Source organism: Pelodiscus sinensis, chromosome 6 (assembly GCF_052426305.1).
Source record: "Pelodiscus sinensis isolate ZL-2025 chromosome 6, ASM5242630v1, whole genome shotgun sequence".
NCBI lineage: Eukaryota > Metazoa > Chordata > Testudines > Trionychidae > Pelodiscus > Pelodiscus sinensis.
In genome coordinates this window covers 90,384,624-90,405,977 of record NC_143057.1, presented here as the reverse complement: position 1 = coordinate 90,405,977, position 21,354 = coordinate 90,384,624, and the positions used below count along the sequence as shown (strand labels likewise).

The 21,354-nt window shown below is 42.5% G+C and overlaps 1 protein-coding gene across 2 annotated transcripts in view; it reads left to right on the top strand.

Annotated features, from left to right (window-relative positions):
- MAST4 (microtubule associated serine/threonine kinase family member 4) overlaps positions 1 to 21,354 on the top strand; it is a 443,204-nt gene that overhangs the window by 75,965 nt on the left and 345,885 nt on the right. For both annotated transcript variants that reach the window (XM_075932355.2, XM_075932356.2), the window contains exon 2: positions 2,442 to 2,595. In XM_075932355.2, the coding sequence (XP_075788470.2) occupies positions 2,442 to 2,595 (154 nt within the window). The remainder of the gene's footprint in view (positions 1 to 2,441; positions 2,596 to 21,354) is intronic.

Sequence of the window (21,354 nt, the reverse complement as noted above, 5' to 3'; positions counted from 1 at the left end):
TTTCATAATTTTCTTTTCTCTTATACTTCAATTTAATTCTTTTGAATAGTTTGTTTGAAAATGCCTAACCTGCCATGGTTGGAGTCGTCATCCCCATGGTAATTGCTGCTCCTGGAAGTGGCTGGCATGTCCTTGCAGCCCCTGAGAGAGGCGGAGCAGGGGGTCTCTACATGCTGTCCTTGCCTGCAGATACCACTCCTGCAGCTCCCATTGATCAATAACAGAGAACTGTGGCCAGTAGAAGCTGTGGGTTCAGTGCCTGTAGATGAGGGGCAGCACATGGTGCCAGGGAGCTATTGCTGTATTTGCCAGCTGCTTCCAGGAGCAGCAATTACCATGGAAGCAGCTTCACAGTCAGAGCCTGCTTCCTGAACCCGTCCCAGCCCTGAACCTCTCCCTGCACCCAACGTCCTGCCCCAGACATGAGTCCCCCTGCACCCAAACTCCTTCCCAAAGCTTGCACCCTGAAATGCCTTGTGGACCCCAGTGCCCCACCCTGGGCTAAGCCCAGAGCCCCTCCCACACTCCAAACCCCTTTGTCCAAGACCAGAGCCTGCACCCCAACCTCGAACCCCAGCCTGGTGAGAGTGAGTGAGGATGGGAGAGGAAGGGGGATGGAGCGAGCAGGGTGAGGCCTCTGAGAAAGGGGGAGCAAAGGCAGGGCCTCAGAGAAGAGTTGGGAAGGAAGTGGAGCAAGGGCGTTTGAGTTTGAGGTAGATCTTACATTGCACTTAAACTGAAAAAATGATCTTGTGGTTAAAGATTGGAGACCAGTGGTCGAAAGGATGGTTGAAGCACTTGCCATGGACCCCCTTCCACTCTGCCAAAGTGCGGGACCTGGGGTAGCAGCTCCAAGCTATTCTATGGATAAGACAGCTCCGACTGATGAAGTGGTTTTTCATGGCTAGCCGAAGCACTGTTCATAAGCTTGAAGGGAAGCAATGTGTGTGCATGTATGTTCAGAAATAGAAGCATTAACATTATAAGCATAATTTTGATCCCTAATTTGCTCTGGTACATCTGTGTTGTGTGTAAGATTACTACCTAGAGGTTTTACATAGGACCTAGTTCCATGAAATAGGGACTGAAATTCTGGCCCTTCTGAGGTTAATAGGGCTGACTCAGTGAAGCCAGGATTTCACCTTATAGTGTCTAAGCTCTGCACAGAACTTAAAAGAAAAAAAAAAAAAGTCCTGATAGAAAAATAGCATTTTTTCCCTCTGTGCTCTTGAGGCACAGGAGTGGGGTTTTGATCAGTGTTCCCTATAAGCTAAGTGCGTAGATGGCTGCCCAGGAGAGATTCAGGTGCTGCTCAGATGAGCATCAGAGTGCCCACAGATGGCAGCATGTGTTTCTAGTGCATGTGAAAATGTACACCACCTTTGGTGCACATAACACTTTGCGGATTAGAAAAAAAAAGTAGAGGGAACATCGACCTGGATTCTGATCAAATGTCTTATTGAAAAGATGTGGTATTTTCTTCTAGCTCTAAATACTATCCAGGCTTTGGGTTTTGTTTTCCAAAGTTGTCAAATGTTCAAGAAATTCAAATGAAAAACAAAGAAATTAGAGTAGACATTAAAGATATTATAACAGAATGCACAAATGATGTTGACTCAATCATGTACATTATAGAAAAAAGTTGCTCGGAAAATTTTTCTTCTACACCTCGTTAACCTCATCCTCACATTTGTATTACTAGAGGATGACATCTTTTTAAGAGTTCACCCTCTCTTGTTCTCTGGTACTCCATCCCATATTTGTGACATATAGAACAATCTCCACATTAATTATATTGTTATTACAAGCTGAGGACTATAATTTTGAGTTGGAATAAGTAGGAGGAGCAATAATTTTCTAAACAACAAACATCCATACCCATATTTCCCTTGAAATAAGGACAATGGAAGTAAGTGATTTGACTGTAATATTTAAATGGAACGTTTTCCCTCATGGTGTAAGTAGAAATGTAAGTTTTTAATGGCTGGTTTAAATAGGTATACTAGAACGTGTGGTGTGTTTTACATGTTGTTTATGACGTACTGCCATCTGGTGGCTCTTTTTGTAAAGTAGTAGAAATACATGACAACTGTTTAAAGGAATGTTAGACAAGTCACTCAAAAGTTCTGAAATGTTGGTTTTATGAAGCTTGTGACACTTGAATTCTAGCTCCATATGTCCACCCTGAATGCACCTACCTAATGAAAGATTATATCTTAATGTAAAAGGTGGACTTAAAGTTACACAAGTCACTATACTGGCATTTCCTAACTGTTTAATACTCCATTTAACCACATATAATTTTTTTTAATTATTTTATTATTTTTAAGCTAACAGTGGGTTCAGAATCTGCAGACAAATGTGTATTTATGTTGACTGTGTCTTTCTATTGTGGGACTCTGTCCTTAACAACAATGCATTTGTTTGTTTGTTTTTTGCAGCTTGATCATATATTATCCCCTCCATCTATGCTGTTTCGGAAATCCAGCAATCCTGAAGTCTCCTCTGGACCTGGAAAGTCATTTAAATTTAAAAGACAGCTGAGTGAAGATGGAAGACCCTTTAGAAGGGGAAGCCTTGGAGGAGCTCTTACTGGTGAGCATAGCAGGCCTGAAAAAACTAAAGGCACGGTGATCTATTTGGCCCAGATTTTCTTGGAGGTCTTACAGTGACATGAAGCATTGTATATGCATATGTGACCTCATTTATCAAATGTGTTTTTCTTCCCACCAAAGCTCCGAAAGAATTTTTTTTAGTGTGTAAAGCCTGGGACTAGCTATTAACGGCGTTACTTTCTGTGATCTAAAACAACAATCTCAATGCCAAAGCCAGAGTTTTCAAAAGTGCTGAACCCCCAAATAGCTCTTAATTGTTCTCAGTGAACACTTCTGAAATTTAGCCTTATCATTTAAGGGCCTAAATGGTCAGTCTTGATTCTAGAGCTCTTAAATTCAGGTTTTACACTGCCTAAAATGAATTTGAAAAAGTGACTAGGGGGCTCTGCCTCCCTGCTCGCTACATTCGCCCCCTCTGGAGGCTTTTGTGGCCACAGTGCGAGAGCTACGTTTGCCAACCCCCCTCTCTCTAGAGGTAGGTGTCTGCCTGGCAGGGAGGATGCAGGAGCAGGCTCGGGGCAGGGTGTCTGGCCAGGGGAGAAAGTGGAAGAGCAGGGGATAGTGCAGGAGTAAGCTGAGGGAGGAGTTTGCCCAGGAGGGAGGGTGTAGGAGTGGACTGGGGTGCAGGGTGTAGGGTTGCGAGGTAGGCTCTGTCAAAAAAATGGACACACTTGATCATGGGGGTTGGGGGCGGGGAGCGGGGGGGTGCGGTGGGAAGTAGAGCTGATGGGGGGGGGGGGGGAGAGTCCGGGGGCCGCAGGGCTGGCCGGGAGGAACGGGGGAGGGGGCGGGGGGCTGAGAAGGGGGGCCGGGAAGCAGATCTGGGGAGGGTCGGGGGCGGTGGGGCTGGACTGAGGGGGGGGGGGGCAAGGGCGGCGGGGGGAAGGGTGCAGCCACTGGCTGTAGCTGGAGTCCAAAGGAATGCGCCCCTGGCAGGCACTTCCTCTAGCTGCTAGTAGAAGCCCAGGCAGGGAGAGCGGCTGGAAGCCACTACCCCAGCCCGGCTTCTGCAGGCAGACAGAGGCTCCTAACTAAGAGGCGGGGCTGCGATTGGCGCTGGGAGCATCTGGTCACATGCAGAAGTAGGGCTGGGGGAGTGGCTGGGAGTCACAGCCCCCGTTCTCCCTGTCCGTCCCCCACCCCAGCTTTTGCATGTGACCACTGGCTCCTAGCACCAATAGTGGCCCTGCCTCCCAGTCACTCCCCCGCCTGGCTTCTGTCCGGCACCCAGCTGGAAATTCAGAAAATACTGGACATTGCACATGTTTTTTCTACTGGCCAGGCGGTGCAAATACCGGACTGTCTGGTAGAAAACTGTACATTGGCAACCCTAGCAGGGTCTTGGAGGAAGAAGTGTGTGAGGGAGCTGGTGGTGTAGGCTCTTGGTGGAGGAGGTGTGTGAGGTGGCAGGTGGTGGAAGGTTTGGACAGGGTGGCGAGTGAGCGGTCTAGAGGTGCAGGGTCTCAGTGAGTCAACAAGGGAGGGGATTATTGTCCCGAGAGAGACAGTGGCTGCAATGCCAGAGCATCCGGGAGTCCTTGTGTGCAGTATGGGGCTGCAGCTGCCGCCGAGTGTGGAGTCACAGCCCAGGAATGCAGAGTGGCTGCTGCTCCTGCGGGGCCTAGAGATGTCAGGGACTTGACACTTGCAAAGAAAACCAAAACCAACATAAAAATACCACCCTACCCCCCCCCCCCCCGAAGAGGAGGAACAAAGCCCATCCCAGGAAATCCACCTACTGCCAAGGTCAGGGCAGTGGGGCCGTAGATTTCCTCCCTTGCCTGCAGTCCCACCACGCCCCTTTGGCTGTGCGACCTTCTCACATGTCTGTGTAGATGGGCCTGAGGCTTGGGGGGCACGAAACAAGGGGTGGCTGGTTGCCTGAAGAGGCGGGGCAGAGTCCAAATGGCAGGCACCAGTGCCAGCTTCTTGCGGGGGGAGGGAGGGGAAGGGGAGAGAGTCCCAAGGCTGCCCATGCGCTGCCACTTCCCTTACCCCTCCCCCAGCTGGGGAAACAGCAGCACAGGAACACACTCCAAGGAGGCTTTTCCTGCTGCTCAACAGGGCTCTGATCGGGGCTTTCGGCTTGTGGGAGGCAGGCTGAAGCACCAGTGTGGCCTCATCCCACTCACTGACTACCTCTAGCCCACACACTCACCACCCTGCTGAAGGTTTCTGCCTCTGTCCCGCCAAACTCTTTCAAACTTTCCCTGGTGCGGCAGGGACAATGTTAGTTGGTGGGGGTGGTGCCTGTGGATGCAGAATGACGTGATGATGTCACTCTGTCATCCCACAGGAAAAGGTTTTTTTAGACATCTGTAATGTGTTTGGTTTCACATTTGATTAAAAACGAGAACGATATAAAATGATCATGGCACATAATAAATGCGTTGAAAACTGGCTAACTGATAAGGCTTAAAATGTAATTTTAAACAAGGAATCCTTATCAAGGGGGTGAATTTCCTGAGGCATCCAGAAGGGATTGGTTCTTGGCCCAGTACTATTGAACATTTTTTATCAATGATCTGGAAGAAAACAAAATGGTCAGCGATAAATTTTGCTGATGACACAAAAATTGGGAGAGTGGTAAATAATGACATGGACAGGTCAGTGATTCGTAATAATCTGTATTGCTTAGTAACCTGGGACAAACAAACAATGTGCTTTTTAAATAAAGTTAAATGTAAATATACATCTGGGAACAAAATAATGTTTACAGATTAGTAGAACTCTATCCTGGGAAGCAGTTGGCTGCTGCTTATAAGTAGTCAACATTTTCTGGCTCTTATGCGCTGGACATGCACACACATAAGTAATATACTCATCTGTATCACAGCTCCAAGGACCACAGTTGCAGTAAGTAATAGTTTCATATCTGACCAGATTCTTTTCAGTGTATATAAGGCAAGCATTTCTAGCTATGATGAATAGTAAAAACATCTATTAGTCATTTATTATTAGTGTAATGGCATTTTAGTTCAGAGTGGAAAATAGAAAGTACTATAGTACTAATAGTAATATACTGCAGACTACTTTGGGGATCATTCTTTGGTAAAACCACAGCATTTTGAATCGTTAGTGAGTATTATCACTAATAAAAAAAAAAAAAATTTAAAATTACACTCGTCTGTATGCAATCAGATTTTTTTCTCACAGGAGTTAAATTTATTAAAACACTACAATAGCGGTAAATAAACATCTCTACTCTTTCAGGAATAGATCTTAGTTGACGTATTGGTGGGCAGAAATGCTGTTTGTTGGTTATACCATTTATTTTAGATATACCTGGAAATAAAAATGCTGTGTAGATTTTTATCTAATAAAGGTCATACAAACTGAAAGTGTTTAAATTATTAATTGGGAAGATGTTATTTTGTAATGGTGAAAAACCAATTGAGACTCTTCCATGAAGGGAATTTAATGTGTGCATCTCCACTAGATACATAACTGTCTCAAATTCTTCTCCCACCCTCCATTCTCCACTTCAAGGGACCTGTAACTGAACAGCATTTACTTGTGGTGCACGTTGTCTGTCATATACTTCCTACAACAAAGAGGGAAAGTTTTCAAGGCATGAAAAGTAATCTGATCCACCACACGAGTGTGAATTGTGTCTACTGTGGTTGTTGGAAATATTAAACAGTTCCTGGTCTGTCTTATTGACAAATAATGCCTCCTTAGATGTAGGGTACCTACTAACCATTCTGAAACGCGCACAGCCTTGCATTGCATAACCTCGGAAGGGACTGCAATGCCTAGCCCAGGGGTCGGCAGCCTGTTCAAACCAAAGAGCCAAACTATATAAAAATTCAGAATAAGTGGTCAATAAAGAGCCAGTATAAGAATACTCATTTGCATGACTAAAAATATACAAGTTAATATTATGGATAATTGACATGGTGATTAATAATAGCATAAATGAAACATTGTACTCATAGACTTTCTTTAATGGGAGTTCTGCTGCTGCATCTTTTTGCACATTTCTTTGAAGTTTACATCATAACTGGTCAAATTCAGCTTCCTGCATTAATTTAGGCTGTCTTCTGTAAGTCTTGAGTGCAGATTACCTTTGATGTGATTCAAATGAAAGAAAGCCTGCTTACACACACATGTGGAGCCAAACATTAAAAGTAAGGCCAAGCTGACATTCTGCATAGTATTGTGACAGGAAGTTCTTTCCAAGTTTGTAGAATCTGACTATCATTGTGCTCTAATTTCTTCGTCAGCCCATTTGTACAGTTTTGCCAATTCTGCATGTTGTCTAGCAAGGCATTCTAAATCAGAAATCAGCTTGATGAATTTTTCCACACAGATATTTGACTCCTTGAAATTTGCTGTTTCCATTTCCAAACTGCTGACTCAGATGTCTGGAATCACTGTCAAATCCTGTTCTTCAACGGATACTTTATGTGGATGAATCATAAACTTAAACAGAGTACTGTTTGCAAAAGTCAACAAAACAAGACTTGAATGCCATCAAAACCTAGCAAGTTGCTGCAAATCAAGGCTGTTATTTGGATTCTCTCTCTGGTACAAATTACAAAACATTCGTAATCTTTTAAAACGTGCCAATCTGCCTGTGTCAGTATTTTTGATGAACACAGTCAGTTTTGACTCAGATCCATATACTGCCTGCTGCAGGGTTAAGTCTATATTCCTTACCCTTGTAGCTTAAGGTTCAACTTATTCAAATGACCAGTAATGTAGACAAGATAGTAAAACTTGAGCAACCAGTCAGTCTGAAAGCTCAGGGTGTTTGACACCTTTCATATTCAAAAGGTGGCAAAAAGAGACAAAAGTCTGCCAAGAGAGAACCAGCAAACATTTCTGTGCATTAGCAGATCAGGGTATTTGGAATCTACTTCCCCACAAGCAGTAACTGAATTTGACGGTGATTAAGGGCTTCTGCAAGAATCCAATTGACAGTGTGAATGACCAGTCCCATTACGTTTGAGTTTGGTACCACAAGATTGTACACAAAGTGCCCCCTTATGCATAATGTAATGAAAGTTTAAAAGTGGGCAGTTCAGCTGTCCTAACAAAAGAGTAAGTAATCCCTTATATTTGCCGACCACTCTAGGTGCACCATCCGTATGCACAAGCACAGGCTATCCAACTGCATTTCTTTCTCATTTACGAAAGTTTATCCGTTTTAAGAATGTCTTTGCCCCTTGTTTGATTTTTTTTTTCCATTGGTAATATCTCAATCATTTCTTTGTGCATGGCACTTTCACAAATATATCGTCTCAGAATACACAACTGATTAACATCACATATGTTGGCTTCAGGGACCATTTTCACAGTTCTGTCATGAACTGTTTTTGCTGATAATGGCATGTCTTGAATTTTCTGTAAGAGATATATATTTTTGTCCCGGTTGTGAAACCCATCAAATAGTTCATGACCAATTTTTAGCACGCATCTCTTCACATAACGGTCATCAGTGAAAGGCTTCCTCTCTTGAATAATGCTGTACGAGATTGCAAAACTTGTGGAGTTTAAGCTCCCATCTTTTTTTAACCATGCTAGCAGGCTATTTTGATCAGTGTTCATTTTTCACTGCATCTTCTCTCAAGCTTTTTTTGTGCGCCACCCTAGGGGTATTTTGTAGTAAATGCTGCATATTGTGTCATGAAATGCCATTCTAAATTCGATTTTTGTGTGTGTGTTTTTGTTTGAGGACATTCTCATGCTACAAATGAGACCGTGTGGAGATCCAGACCTACCTACAAATGCATACAAGTTTGTCCGCCCCTTTTGAAAATTTCAGTGCTTATCATTTCTCTTTCTCTTTGCCATTTTTACTGTTAGGGGCGACAGAGTTCACCATCGTGTATGATACTGGAAAGATTTCTTGATCAATCAAAAAGAGAATATGCACAACCCTCAGTGAGTGGAGGGGATGGATGGTTGTTAAAATGAACAAATAAAGGTGAAATAGACAAAAAAGACCATCTTGACATATGTAATTATGTATTTTTAAAATTTTGAATTAACTTTTCATTTTAATGTAAGAAGTTTTGGGAATGACCAAAGATCCATATTTGATTCTGTACTGAGCCATATCTGGCTTGAGAACTGTAGGCTGCAGACCTCTGGCCTTGCCCATGATGCTACCCGCAGTACCACGGGTGGCAACCCGCAGTGCTGCTGCTGTTTGAGCTAGCTTTGGTATATGTAGATCAGTGCTGACTTGGGTACACTTGCCTGTCTGTACGTGTCCCAGCTGCACTTTAGACATATCTTTAGCCACTTGTGTAGTTAGAGAGAGTACAAGTATGTCAATATAATTGTGCTGCCCTGATATAAAGCAGGGTTACACCAAAGTGACATAGTTACATATAAAATAAACCTTCATATGTCTACATATGCCTAAACCTTGGGGCATATGTAGATATTTAATAGACACATTCAAGTAAATAGAACTTTCTCTATTTTAAGAGCTGAAAAGTTTGTTCCTTCAAATCATAAATCCGCACACAGATAACCTTCCAACTTTGCTGTACTATCCTCAGTCAAAAAGAGTGCTTAGAGGACTAATATATTATGAAGAGGGAGGGAATTGAAAGATTCCCCACCTGCCAAGTATACCTTGCTACTAGTTCAAGTCCACTCTACATTTAGGGACTGTGTGCTTGAACACCTCAAACCTAACCAAACTCCCATTGGAGAATATGACACTAAGGCTTTGCATAGGAGGCTGCTTATTTTTGTGTGTGAAATCAAGTGTTCCCAACTAAGAGTTAAACACAAATCTGTCTTAAATTGTGGTCCAAATGATAGATTTTGTCCTTTTCTAGTAAGAACCTAGATGTTTACATAGGTAAACCATGATTTTTTAAATTGCCTTTGGAAAAAAAAAATTCCAGTAGTGCAGCTATTGGAGCTTTAAAACTTGTTGCTGATCAGGAGAAAAGGTGGTTAATTGAGAAGCTGCTTTTCTGTAGCGGCTGGTTTTCTTGAGCTGCAATAACTTCAAAGGATTGTCTACCATCAGAGGGTTTGGGGATTGTTAATATCAACAGAGCTTCTATAGGCTTTAGTCTGCTGTGTTCAGAGACAGTTAAATAGAATTCATAGCAGAAAATAGCAGATTTATCTTTTTATTTATTTATTATTATTTTTATTCCATGCACTGTCAGTATGTTGGAGGTTAATATGGCTAACTGGTCCTGACCTGTAAACTAAGACATCTTTCATTTCCTAGCTCTGTTGTTCATCAGTCTAACAAACCTGGAGTGGCCTAGTGGAAAGGGAATTATAAAATTATTTATCAGATTTTTTTTTGTTCAGTTTGTCCAGTGGTTTTAATGAGACCGTACCTTTCTACTTTACTTTTAAGATTGAATTACGTGCCACGATCAGAGGATTACATTCTGTGTTATATTGTCAGTAATTCCATGATCTTCCTATGCTGTCCTATTAGAGAGCTCCTTCGCATCTACAGCACAGTTTCGTCTCAAGGACCAAAAAAGAATGATGTACAGCACTATATACATGGGTGCTATTCTTCCCCACTGATCCTAAGAGAAGATTTTTAGTGTTTTGAGAGTAAACTTTTTAATTTTCCTTTCAATATTGTCTTCTGCAACTGCCTTTCTTACATGCTTTATTTGTAAGCTTATTATTTTATGTATGGGTCCTAATATAGAGTAGATATCATGTTAAGCAATCTAATTATTAGCAGCAGAAGAACATTTTATCCTTCTCGGTTAGCATCTTTAAAGCTCCTTGCTTTTAGTATTTCAGGAACCCCATTATAATTCCATCCTTTCCATCCAGCCAAGTTTTCTGTTTAGATGATGATGACCTTCACTGTAGGTAAGCATCAGCTGTAACTTAATTATTGAGGAGTAATGCTGGCATTTCTTTACATACTAAGAATATTTTGGACATATAGCATGTTTCTTCCAAGAATATCAAAGTGTACTGTACGATAACTAAGCTTAACCATTATTCAGTGTGATGAAAAACATGCATTTTAGAGATGGGTAAATTAAATTTGCCAAGTATAGCTTATTTTGTGTGACATTTGTGTGTTTTGCAAGCCTTCTCATGCTTGCTTAGGTAAAATATAATCTTAGAAGCACTCGCCTAACCGTCTTTGGCTTGTGTGAAGGTGCATGGAACTGGGAGCTAGAAGATTGATTTCTGATGGTAGTTTTATTGGCAGGCATTTAAGATATCTGTGCAGTTGTCAGCTTTCTGCTGTTGGCCAAGGTGTTGTGTATATTAGCAAGTAAGTAGACAACTATCATAGATCTACTTTACAAATAGATAACTGAGAGGTCATGTGAAGTGATGTCTGAGAACTTGGTTCTCTAACATGACCTCTGGCTTAGTCATGTTAGGACAGTCATATTGGGACATTCATTCTGAAAGACAGTGTGGCTATTTGTGCTGGCTATAGCGTTCTGAACTATTTTTCTAACCAGTAGACCAAGCTCTGCCAGAATCTATAATAGAGCCCCAGTACTTCTCATTTCCAACATCTCACCATTATCTCAGAAACAGTTCTGCAGCCTATTCCCAGTAGTGCGTATGAGGTGTCACCTTCTGTGGGCAGGTCTACAGAAAGGCCCATACTTCAGCTTCAGTTTACTCACTTTAAGTGGAAGATGTCTGTGTTATGGATTTGAAGGTTCAAAGTACTGTGGACTGAGGGAAGAAAATAGTATGTAGTCCTAGTATTATAACCTTTAATCTGGTGTTTTCTCATGGTGATGTTTTGCTAGGCTTAATACTTTTTTAATGTCATCTATAAAACTGTATATGGCTGCATCATTCTCCGCCTGGCAGTTGCTAGTTTCAGTATAGTTCAGTAATGATTGAGTTGTTCCCATACAATGGATATTTGGCCCCTTATAAGTTTGGAGGGTCCCAGTTCTAGTTTCCCAATCACAAATTCATCATGATACTTTGCACTAATAGCAGATTCTACAGAGATACCAAGAACGACATGGGCCATGCAGAATAAGCTACCCTGTTTATCCTCGCTGCCTTGAAGCATGCTGGTAGGTCTGTATGTGTGGGCTAAAATGCCCGGCTGCTACCATCTTAAGTAGTATTTACTGGGACTGTTGATCAAGAGCTTTTTGCCAACACTAAACCACATGGTAGTGGTGATGGTGTTTTTTTAAACAAATTGTGTATATTGCAGACATTGCAAATTAGCTCATTAAATAATTTACATAATTTCAAATGGTAACAATTGAAAATAGAAATAAAGAAATTAGTGCAGTTGTATTTAGAAAGCTCATTTTTAAAAATGGCACCTTCTTATTCCATAGACATGCTCCTTGTGTATATTTCTTCAGTGACAGCATTTTTACTAGGTTGTTCTGGTTAGTGCTTCCCAGTCAGTGTAAAAAAGAAAGGAGAAGTGGATACTATTCCCTCTTGTGCATCATCAGAATTGTTTACTACCTTCCAACTATGGGACCAATTAATTATTCTTGTACAACTCACTGAAGGCAGTGAAGTTGTATAGATGTCACTGGGGATATAGTTTGAAGACAATGTGATGGTACAGGTTCTGGAGCCAGAAGTAAGCTTGCAGAATCTTAATTACTGGGTATGTTGCATGAGCGGCACACTAATCTATTTGCAATCTAAACAAGACTTGAATTTACTGGAAACTTTTATCTTGTGTTTTGGTTTTCTAGGGATCGATGTAGGGTTTTTTCTGTTCCATATGCACTTGAGCAAGGGCATATCCCAAATGACTTTCACCTTACTGAGGCACGGAATGAGTGTAAACTTAGATGTTTGTTCAGGTTCGTCTGTGTCCTTTTTCACATTTTCAATCAGCAATCTCTGACAGTAGCTGCAGGGGTATCATTTATCCAGCTGCTGAGAGATGACAGACCAGCTTTCAGAGGGTACAGGAACTCCGTTGTAAAGGGAGGGAGGATTCAGTAGCAAGGCAAACCACAGCCCAGAAACCCATTCCAAGAACTGTCAGGCACTTGCTAAAGTGCTCTGTTAGTTTGTGTTGAACTGTTTCCAGTAAAAGGAATTTTACATGTTGTGTAGTGACAAACTGAAAATAGAACTGATTTTATGTATTCGGTATTTTAAAAGTCCTATGCAAACAAAGTAAAATACATTCTTCTGGGAAGTATAAATATTTATATTTTTAGGAAGTGTTTGATGCGCTAATGACTCAGGTGATGTTAGCTTGCATTTGTCATTGTCACTTTCAGTTGTCGTTCAGGTCTTTAATCAGCCCTTACAGTCAGGGATAAATTCATTTTCTTGTGTGCCCCCAGCAAGATAATCACCCTGTTATTTAGTGTGTCTCGATCATGCATCAGATGATCAAAAATTAGAGCAGAAGAAACTGTACGCCTGTCTCATTATTTTGTTTTTAACTCCTCCATTGCTGCTTAATTGTGCTTGTGTCAACAAAAGACTTGAAGTTTACTAGAGAGATCAAACCATACTAAAGCAGGACCAGCAGAATGTCTGATTATCATCCAATAATGAAGGGTTCTTATCATAATTTATAAAAGGTAGGGACGAATTGGGTTTAAACCACTTTTAGCTGTTTTATGATACATAAAGATGACCTGAAAGTAATCTTAAAACCTCCTCCCTTCCGTGCTCTATTTTTGTATTAAAAAACTATGCAAATGACATCTGACTACTTGAGAGTGTCCAGAATTCTGCTTCTGCTTCTTCAGGTAGTGTCCTTGCAGTCCAGGTGCAGATGCACTCTTGTTCAGAGATTTTTAGATGGCCATACCTGTTCAGTGCACACATTTGTCATACTCAGCTTTGTGCTCCTTGCAATGCAGATATAGTGTTGGGTGGACAAACCACAATCAGTTCCTTCTCAACCATCTCGTGCTGACATGGAACCTTAAGTGTCTCAGGTGAGCTTACATCATACGTGATCCCTCTCAGAATACTAAGCAATTCATTTTTTCTGGTTATGATCACTGTTAGAATAGTGGTTGTAGTGGTTTTAGCTTTAAAAGAATCTTCAAATTTACATAGTTTTTTTTTTCTTGTTTTAGGGACCATTGTCCCATAGGCGTTTCTGCCATGCTCAGGGCTTTATACTGTTTGGAGGGCATGCCAAGTTCTCCATGTTTTTATATGCTTTATTGTGCTTAGAGGCTAACCTGGTGAGTGACTGGCACTCCTGCATATCATACATTTCCCAGAAGTGCAGCTTTTGTCTGGTGTTAATATCTAGGCTCAGAATGACCTGGGAGATGAAACTAAGTCTCCTCACAAGGGAGAGCTCTCTCTGCCTGGCTTCTGATGCTGGTTAGGGCACCCTCCTTGTATGCTGGTCTCCTTAAAAAGTCAGCCCCTCAGCCACTTCAGTGTTACACTCTCCCTCAGAGAGATCCCATAAAAAATCTGAAATATGGCTCTCAAGCCCTCAAGGAAGGAAGAATTTACCTGAAGAAAGTATGGTCACTAAATGAATTACTTATTTTGGCACCCACTGGTCATTAACCTGATACCCAAGAGGTTGCAGTTTCCTCAGGTACTGAGAGAGTCACTAAGCCCAAAGACTCTAGGGTTTTGGGTTCCAGCAGATCATTGGTGATGTTGGGTTTCAAAGTGGCAAGAAGTGGCCTCTTCTCAGTCAGAACCAAAGAAGACCAGTTTGACACTTACATGCTTCCAGGAATGTCCAGTAAGTCTACAGCACTATCAGCTTCCTTAGCCATGATCATGTCTGCCCAGTGCCCATGGTACTGACAACCCTCTCTCCTCCATAGGGTTTCAATTTCCTTGGAACCGTGTAGTGTCTAAAATGCATGACTCACCATTTGATAACAAGCTGTTCTCAGTATGGAGAGAGGTCTCCAGACATCTATCCAGTGCTGATGACTTGCTTTAAGTTTCTTTTTTGCTCCCCTGCTCCAGAGAAATGTAGAGGAGGTGGAGATTTGAGGACTCTTGCATCAGTCCCTCAAATCTCAGGTCAGGAATGTCCTCTTCATTGTTAAGACTATTTTTGAGATACTTTGGGGAAAACAAGTGTGTTCATCAGAGACACATGCCAATCTCATATCGATAGTATGAACACCTTCCAGTGCCCCTACCTCAATCATGTGTACCCTCTCATTGGCCTTACTGGGACCTGTGGGTGGCTCATTAGCAATTCTCGGATATCTCCCACCAGAAGGATAGGTAGTCATCGTCATCATCTTCCCTCTTGAGAAGGCTACAACTACTGTCATGATTATGAGGGTTAGCCAGCATCCTGGGGATTAAAGGGTTAACTACACCTAGCCAGGTGGAGTGACCAGTAGGAATGTAGGTGGGACTTTCAAACTGGGACAAAGGAATTTGGGTTTTTTCCTTTCTCTTTTTGTGTGTCTGCAGCTACAGAGAGGGACAAGCATGTCTCTCTCTCTCTCTCTCCCCCACTCCCCCCCCCAAGACACCATTCTTCATTTTCTGTAAGTAGGGTAAAGTTTAGGTAGTTTCGTTAGGCTTTATTGTTTTACGGGTTGGGTATGGGATCTGATATCTGGCACTGCTTAAGATATGTTTGGCTTCTCTTTTTAACTAAGTTATAGCACATGGTGTAATTCCTCCATGAGTATATTTTGTTACCTTTCCATCTGATCCTTATGCATGCAACAGGAATGTTGTTGTAGTAATAAAAGTTTTCTCCTTTCTTTTTATTAACCTGGCATTGGTTACTGTGTCTCCTGATTTTTATAATAGGGGTGAGATTTCCCAAATGATATTTCCCCTAATCTCGTTATTAATATTTGGGTGGTGGCAGCAGAAGTTTTATTCCCAAAATCTAGGTTTTTAAGATTTTGGGGGAAGTTTTATACTAAAGTCTGGTAGATAAGGCTTTGGGGTACACTTGCTGGCCCCCACTTCTGCATTTATCATGCCAGAGTGGGGAAGGAGCCATGACACTGGAAGAGACCTTCAGGGAATGGGAAATGAGGGCGGACAAAGAGATCACTCCATCAACCAGCATCTTTTCTTTTGACGCCAGATGTAGCTATGCCATCTCCACCATCCCTGGCTGAAGACTGAAGTCCTCTTAACAAGGTCCTGGAACTGCTTGAAAACACCGTATGGATTCCACTGGAGGAGATAAAGGAGCCACAGTATAAACAGCTTGAAATTCTGTATCTATAGGTTAGACCTCCCTGGTCTGACTCTGGCACCCTTGGAACCTGATCAGTCCTGAATGAGAGAATTTGATCGACCAGTGGAGGTCAATTCCAGCCGCTCTGCTGCTGCTGGATGCCAGCTGCCTAGCCAGGTTCCCCTCAGTCATTAACCCCATTGCTAGCCCTACCCACTGGGCTCCATTGCTGTCCCTAGCTGAGATCCCTGCCACTGTCCCCCTGGATGGCTTAACCACCGGTCCCCCAGACTGGTTCCACTCCTGGCTAGGCTCCAGGTTCCCTGCCACCGAATTGGCAGCCAACCCTTGCTCCAAGCTACTGGGGTTCTCTGGTCTAATAACATCCATGGCCCTGCTGGACCAGAGAGGCTCAATCTGTAGAGTCCTCTGCCTGGATTGGGTTACCTGTTAGCAAGGCTGTACTAGATCTAGGGGAAATAATCTGGTATACCTTGGCTACAGTAGTGCCCATGTGTAATAGAGCAGATAAACAATATTATGTTCTTTCTAAGGACTCAAACTTTTTCTTTTCTCACTCGTCTCCCAACTCTGTAGTTGTGGAAGTGGTTAATAAATGTGATTCCATGCTAAATTAGCACCCTGTGATAAAGACCAGAAGCACCTCTGTGTGGTTGAATGTCATATTCTTCAGTCTCTGCTATTGCAAATTGATGACAAAATACAATCACATGGACCATTGAGAGCTGAATTTCTTTCTCAAGCATCTCTTGACAGAGCACAGGCAACTTCAAGCGATCATTGCAGGCCAGCTTTTTACCAGAACAAGAACGGATGCTGCTGGCACTGCTACTTGTTCTATCTCTATGGTGATCATTATGGGGAGAGCCTCTTGGCTTCAGCACTCAGTATGCCCGAGGGAGATCTAGAACACACTGAGGGTATGTCTACACTACCCTCCTAGTTCGAACTAGGAGGGTAATGTAGGCATACCGCACTTGCAAATGAAGCCCGGGATTTGAATTTTCCTGGCTTCATTTGCATAAGCGGGGAGCCGCCATTTTTAAAACCCCGCTGGTTCGAACCCCGTGCAGCGCGGCTACACGGGGTTCGAACCAGCGGGGTTTTAAAAATGGCGGCTCCCCGCTTAAGCAAATGAAGCCGGGAAAATTCAAATCCCGGGCTTCATTTGCAAGTGCGGTATGCCTACATTACCCTCCTAGTTCGAACTAGCGGGGTAGTGTAGACATACCCTGAGGATTCCCTTTGAGAAGTCCAAACTGTTTGTGAGAAATACAGGGGAATCTCTGCACACACTGAAGTTTTCTGGGACAATGCTGCATTCTCTGCGAATGTACACACAGGCACAAGAGGAATTCTAGTAAGTCTGAAAAAGGGCAGAGATCTCACCCCACTTGATTCTCTGGTCCCCAGAGACCATGTGAAGCTCAACTTAAGTGGCACAGGTTCCAGTGGAGAACACTATCTTCCTCATAGAGGTTGAAATTGCAATCTTTATTTTCTAAACACTAGTTTTGGTGGGAGTGGTCAAGGTTCTGAGTTGGCATCCTCTTCCAAGTTGGCTACAAAGATTCTTGTGCTTTCCTTGCTTTGGCCACTGCTTCCATTGCTTGCAGCAGGCTTGAGAACTTTCACTAGTTCTTCAAGGACAGTGTCTTATTATGGCCATATCCCAAATGTTTATCAGAAGTATCCTCTGGGTTCCACAGAAATCAGCCTCTTCATCTCCCAGTTTTCTTCTTTAAACCATATTTAGTAAAGAGGATGCAGTGTTGTACACATTCAGTGTAAGAAGAGCTTTAACTCTTATCTTGACAGAATTAACTATTTAGAAAGTCTCCCAGGTTGGTTTGCAATAGACAATCTAAAGGATAGACAGTTTCCAAGCAAAGGCTCTCAGGAAGCATATGGGACTGCATTAATTGTTCTCAGTCTTAGGGTTTCTTTTGAGAGCATGAACCCATTCAGTGAGATTGTATAGCATTTTTGAAGACTTTTCTGATTATTTTTGTGTGTAGAGCCATGACTTGGATGTCCTGTACATACTGCATTATGTTCAGAAAAGGTAACCCATGATTCAAATTCTGATACCAAGTTTGGCTATGGGGTGCCAGCTTTAATTCTTGATGTGACCTTGAAGCATCCTCCCCCTTTAGAGGGTTCTGCTTGGTAGTCACCTATAGTGGAGCACCTGTAGGGACATACATTTTTAAAGAAACAAAGTTATCACACAGGGTGAGTAGCCTCTTCTTGTTAATATCTATATAACACCTCTGAGAAACATTTTGGGGAAGAGATTTTTGTTAGTCATTTATTAGTGACTAATAATCCATAAATGATGTTGGTGTCCTTCAGCAAATGCAAAAGAGAGAGGCTATTTCAATAGGATGGTATTGTTTCCTTCATATGTAGCTATTCACCACAGTATTTTGTAGTTTGTAGCTGCAGATCACAGAAGGAGTGGTACAGTACTAAAGAGCTCTAAATGCTGCTCTTGTGATTCATAAATGTCCTCAAACAGCAGATGCTATATTTGATTTGCTAGTCCTATGGGAGAACGTACAATCCCATTTCCTTTTGTAACTCCCATGCGGTCAGTGACAGAACAACAGGGGATTAGTGAAGATTTGTGATTCAAGAAAACCAACTGCAGAATTTCAAGGATTTGTTTATTGACATTTGTTTATGGACTAAAAGTTGCTAGGACTATAAAATAGAAAAAAATACACAGTAGGCACAACTTATTGCACAGTCTGATACAGCCTGTTGCATGTTCACAATGTTGCATGAAAGAGCTATCTTTTGGGTGTAGAAATTCCAAAGAAGGTTCCACAAAATTTTAATCTGTACTAATCTTAGTTTGTTTATTCAAAATACGTGGAACTATCTTTGTCCTTATCTTTAACAGTGTTCTTGTTTATGTGCAGTAGGGATGTGAATGGGTAATACTTACCAGATGATAGTTACCGATAGTGCTTGGGAGCAGCTCCTTGCCCGTGGCAAGTGGAAGGCTGCACCAGCCCTGCTGGGCCCACCATGCTGCAGTCTGAGATTGGTGGAGATGGCAGCCTGTTGGGGTTTGGAGGGGCCACAGGGCTGGGAGCCCTATGGGGCTGGCAGAGCTGGGGGCTGCTCCAGACAGGCTAGAGCAGCCCACTGCCCCCACAGGATCCCACTTGATCCGTTAAACTTAACATTTAATTGTGTAACTGATTAAACAGGATTTTACATCCCTAGTGTATAAATATTGGCAGGGGATATTGTAATGTTCTGCCCAACGTATTTCTTTCCACTCTTGCTTTTATCCCCATATCTAAGTATTTCTGTCATACCCACAGGCCTGCCAAGGATGGGGGGGAATGAAGGGGGACACCTGTCCCAGGGGTCCAGAGATTCAAAGGGCCTGGTGCTGGTGCTGGTGCTCTGGCTGCCACTGTTGCTGGCAGGAAACCTGGGCCTTTTAAATTACTGCCAGAGCCCCAGGTGGCTTGCTGTAGATGGCACGATGGGGGTGTGGTAGTCCAGGCAGCACTGACGACTGGCTGTTCCAGACCTGCCTCTTCTGTCCAAGGCCCTGCGCCTTCAGGGAGTGTGGAATCCCTCTCCCCACACACCTTGCTGAGGGACCCATTGAGTCTGTCACCCGCATATCTGTTGTTGTTCTATCAGAACGACAGCTTTAATATTCCTCTAGAGAAGTGTTTCTTAAACTGTGTTCTGGGGCGCGCTCACTAGTGTGCCATGAAGCAGTCGGAGGTGTGCCGTGGAGAACAGAATTCAAAATGGCTTTTTTTCCCTCAATAACTCCCCCCCCCCTTTCTTTTTGGCCCAATAACTTTCTCCCCCTTCCCCCACAACAATTTTTTTTTTTTTTTTTGGCTCAACAGAAAATCCTGGGTGTTTCTCATGTAAAAAAAAAATACTGTTCCTCAGTCTTAACAAGTTTAAGAAACACTTGCTCGGTGAGCAAGGACATTTTATTTGTGGAAGGAGGATAGGAAGATGGGTATCTATGTAGTAGAGATTTGTAGTAGAATGGACAAACATAATGCAATTTTAGCTGTGGCATCAAAGCTGTATAGTTGCTTGGAAAACAAGATCTGTTTGTTGTTTCTTTCCATATTTCTTGCCAGCAGTATTCATCCTTATCTGTCACTTAGACATCACTAACCATTTATTGTGTTGAATTGTATTGCAGTACAGTTAGGATGGAGGGCAGCAGAGTTATAAATGATAGCTTTCAGCTGTGCTTCTATATCATTTAGACATTGCTGCAGCATATGGCAGGGTAATAATGATATTGCTGGAGATGCTTTCAATACAGAAGATGCTATTTCAAAAGCAACTATGGGGTGAGCAAACCCTACACTGCCTAAGAAGAGGTTAATAGCTAGTGTGGTCAGTGAGCCCCACCTTATCACATCTTCTGTAGATGTTCCCTCTGGAGTATGGAGCTTTAGAAGGGAGAATACAGCTCAGCTGGTGACTGACCAAGAAGAGGAGTAAATCTCCAGTGCTCATTCAGTGAAAGAAGCCTGGCTGGAGACAGGAATGTAAGTTGGACTGCAGCCTGTCAGGGCTTCCTGGGCAGGTGGCGGGAGGGGAGGAAGCAGGAAGTAGTCCACAATCTGGAAGCCCAGACAAGTGTTAATTAGACAAGACAAGAAGAGCCTGCTCTAGCTCCAAACTGGGAGAGGACAACTCTCCTATGTGATTGAGTTGCATTTGTTTTGGAGTTGGATATCCCAGAAGGAACAGAACTTTGGCATGACATAGCTGGATGGTTAAATCACCATAACACAAAACCATAGAATCGTAGGACTGGTGAGAACCTCTGAGAGATTATCAAGTCCAGTCCACTGCATTCATGGCAGGACCAAACAACATCAATACCTTTCCTGACAGGTGTTTGTCTAACTTGCTCTTAACATTTCCATTGATGGAGTTTTCTCAACCTCTTTAGGCAATTTATTCCAGTGTTTAACCATCCTGACAGTTAGCAAGTTTTTCCTGATATCAGTCTGGATTTCCCTTGCTGCAGTTTAAGCCCATTGCTTCTTGTCCTAACATTGTAGGTTAAAAAGAATAATTTTTCTTTCCTCCTTGTAACAACCTTTTAAGTACTTGACAACTCTTGGCTTGTCCCCTTAGCATTCTTTTTTCCAGACTAAACAAACCCAATTCTTTCAATCTCGCATAGGTCATGTTTTCTAGACTTTTAATCATTTTTGTTGCAAGCCCAGAACTGATAGGATCATATGAACCTGATATCAGGAATGAGGAGAATTTACATGAATCTGAGCAAAACACAATTCAGTCCTTATAAGAGAATGATCCTGATTGTGTAAATTCTTGGATGGCAAATAGTGATATGCTAACACTGGGGCCTTGGCTGTGAACATCTTTCAGTTGGGAGGGACATGGATTGGATACACATTTACAGATCCAAACCTGCCTGTACTTATTTGTCTTGGTCTAATCCAAAACATGACATGGCCTATTTCTAGAATCAGATTGGAAATACGTCTAACTTTGTATAATATTTGCATTACAAACCGCTTGCAAGATTTTAGTTGCCTCTGAATCTGGCCTTTAAGCCAGCTTGAACTTGTTTTATATTTCAACATCACTGCTTCA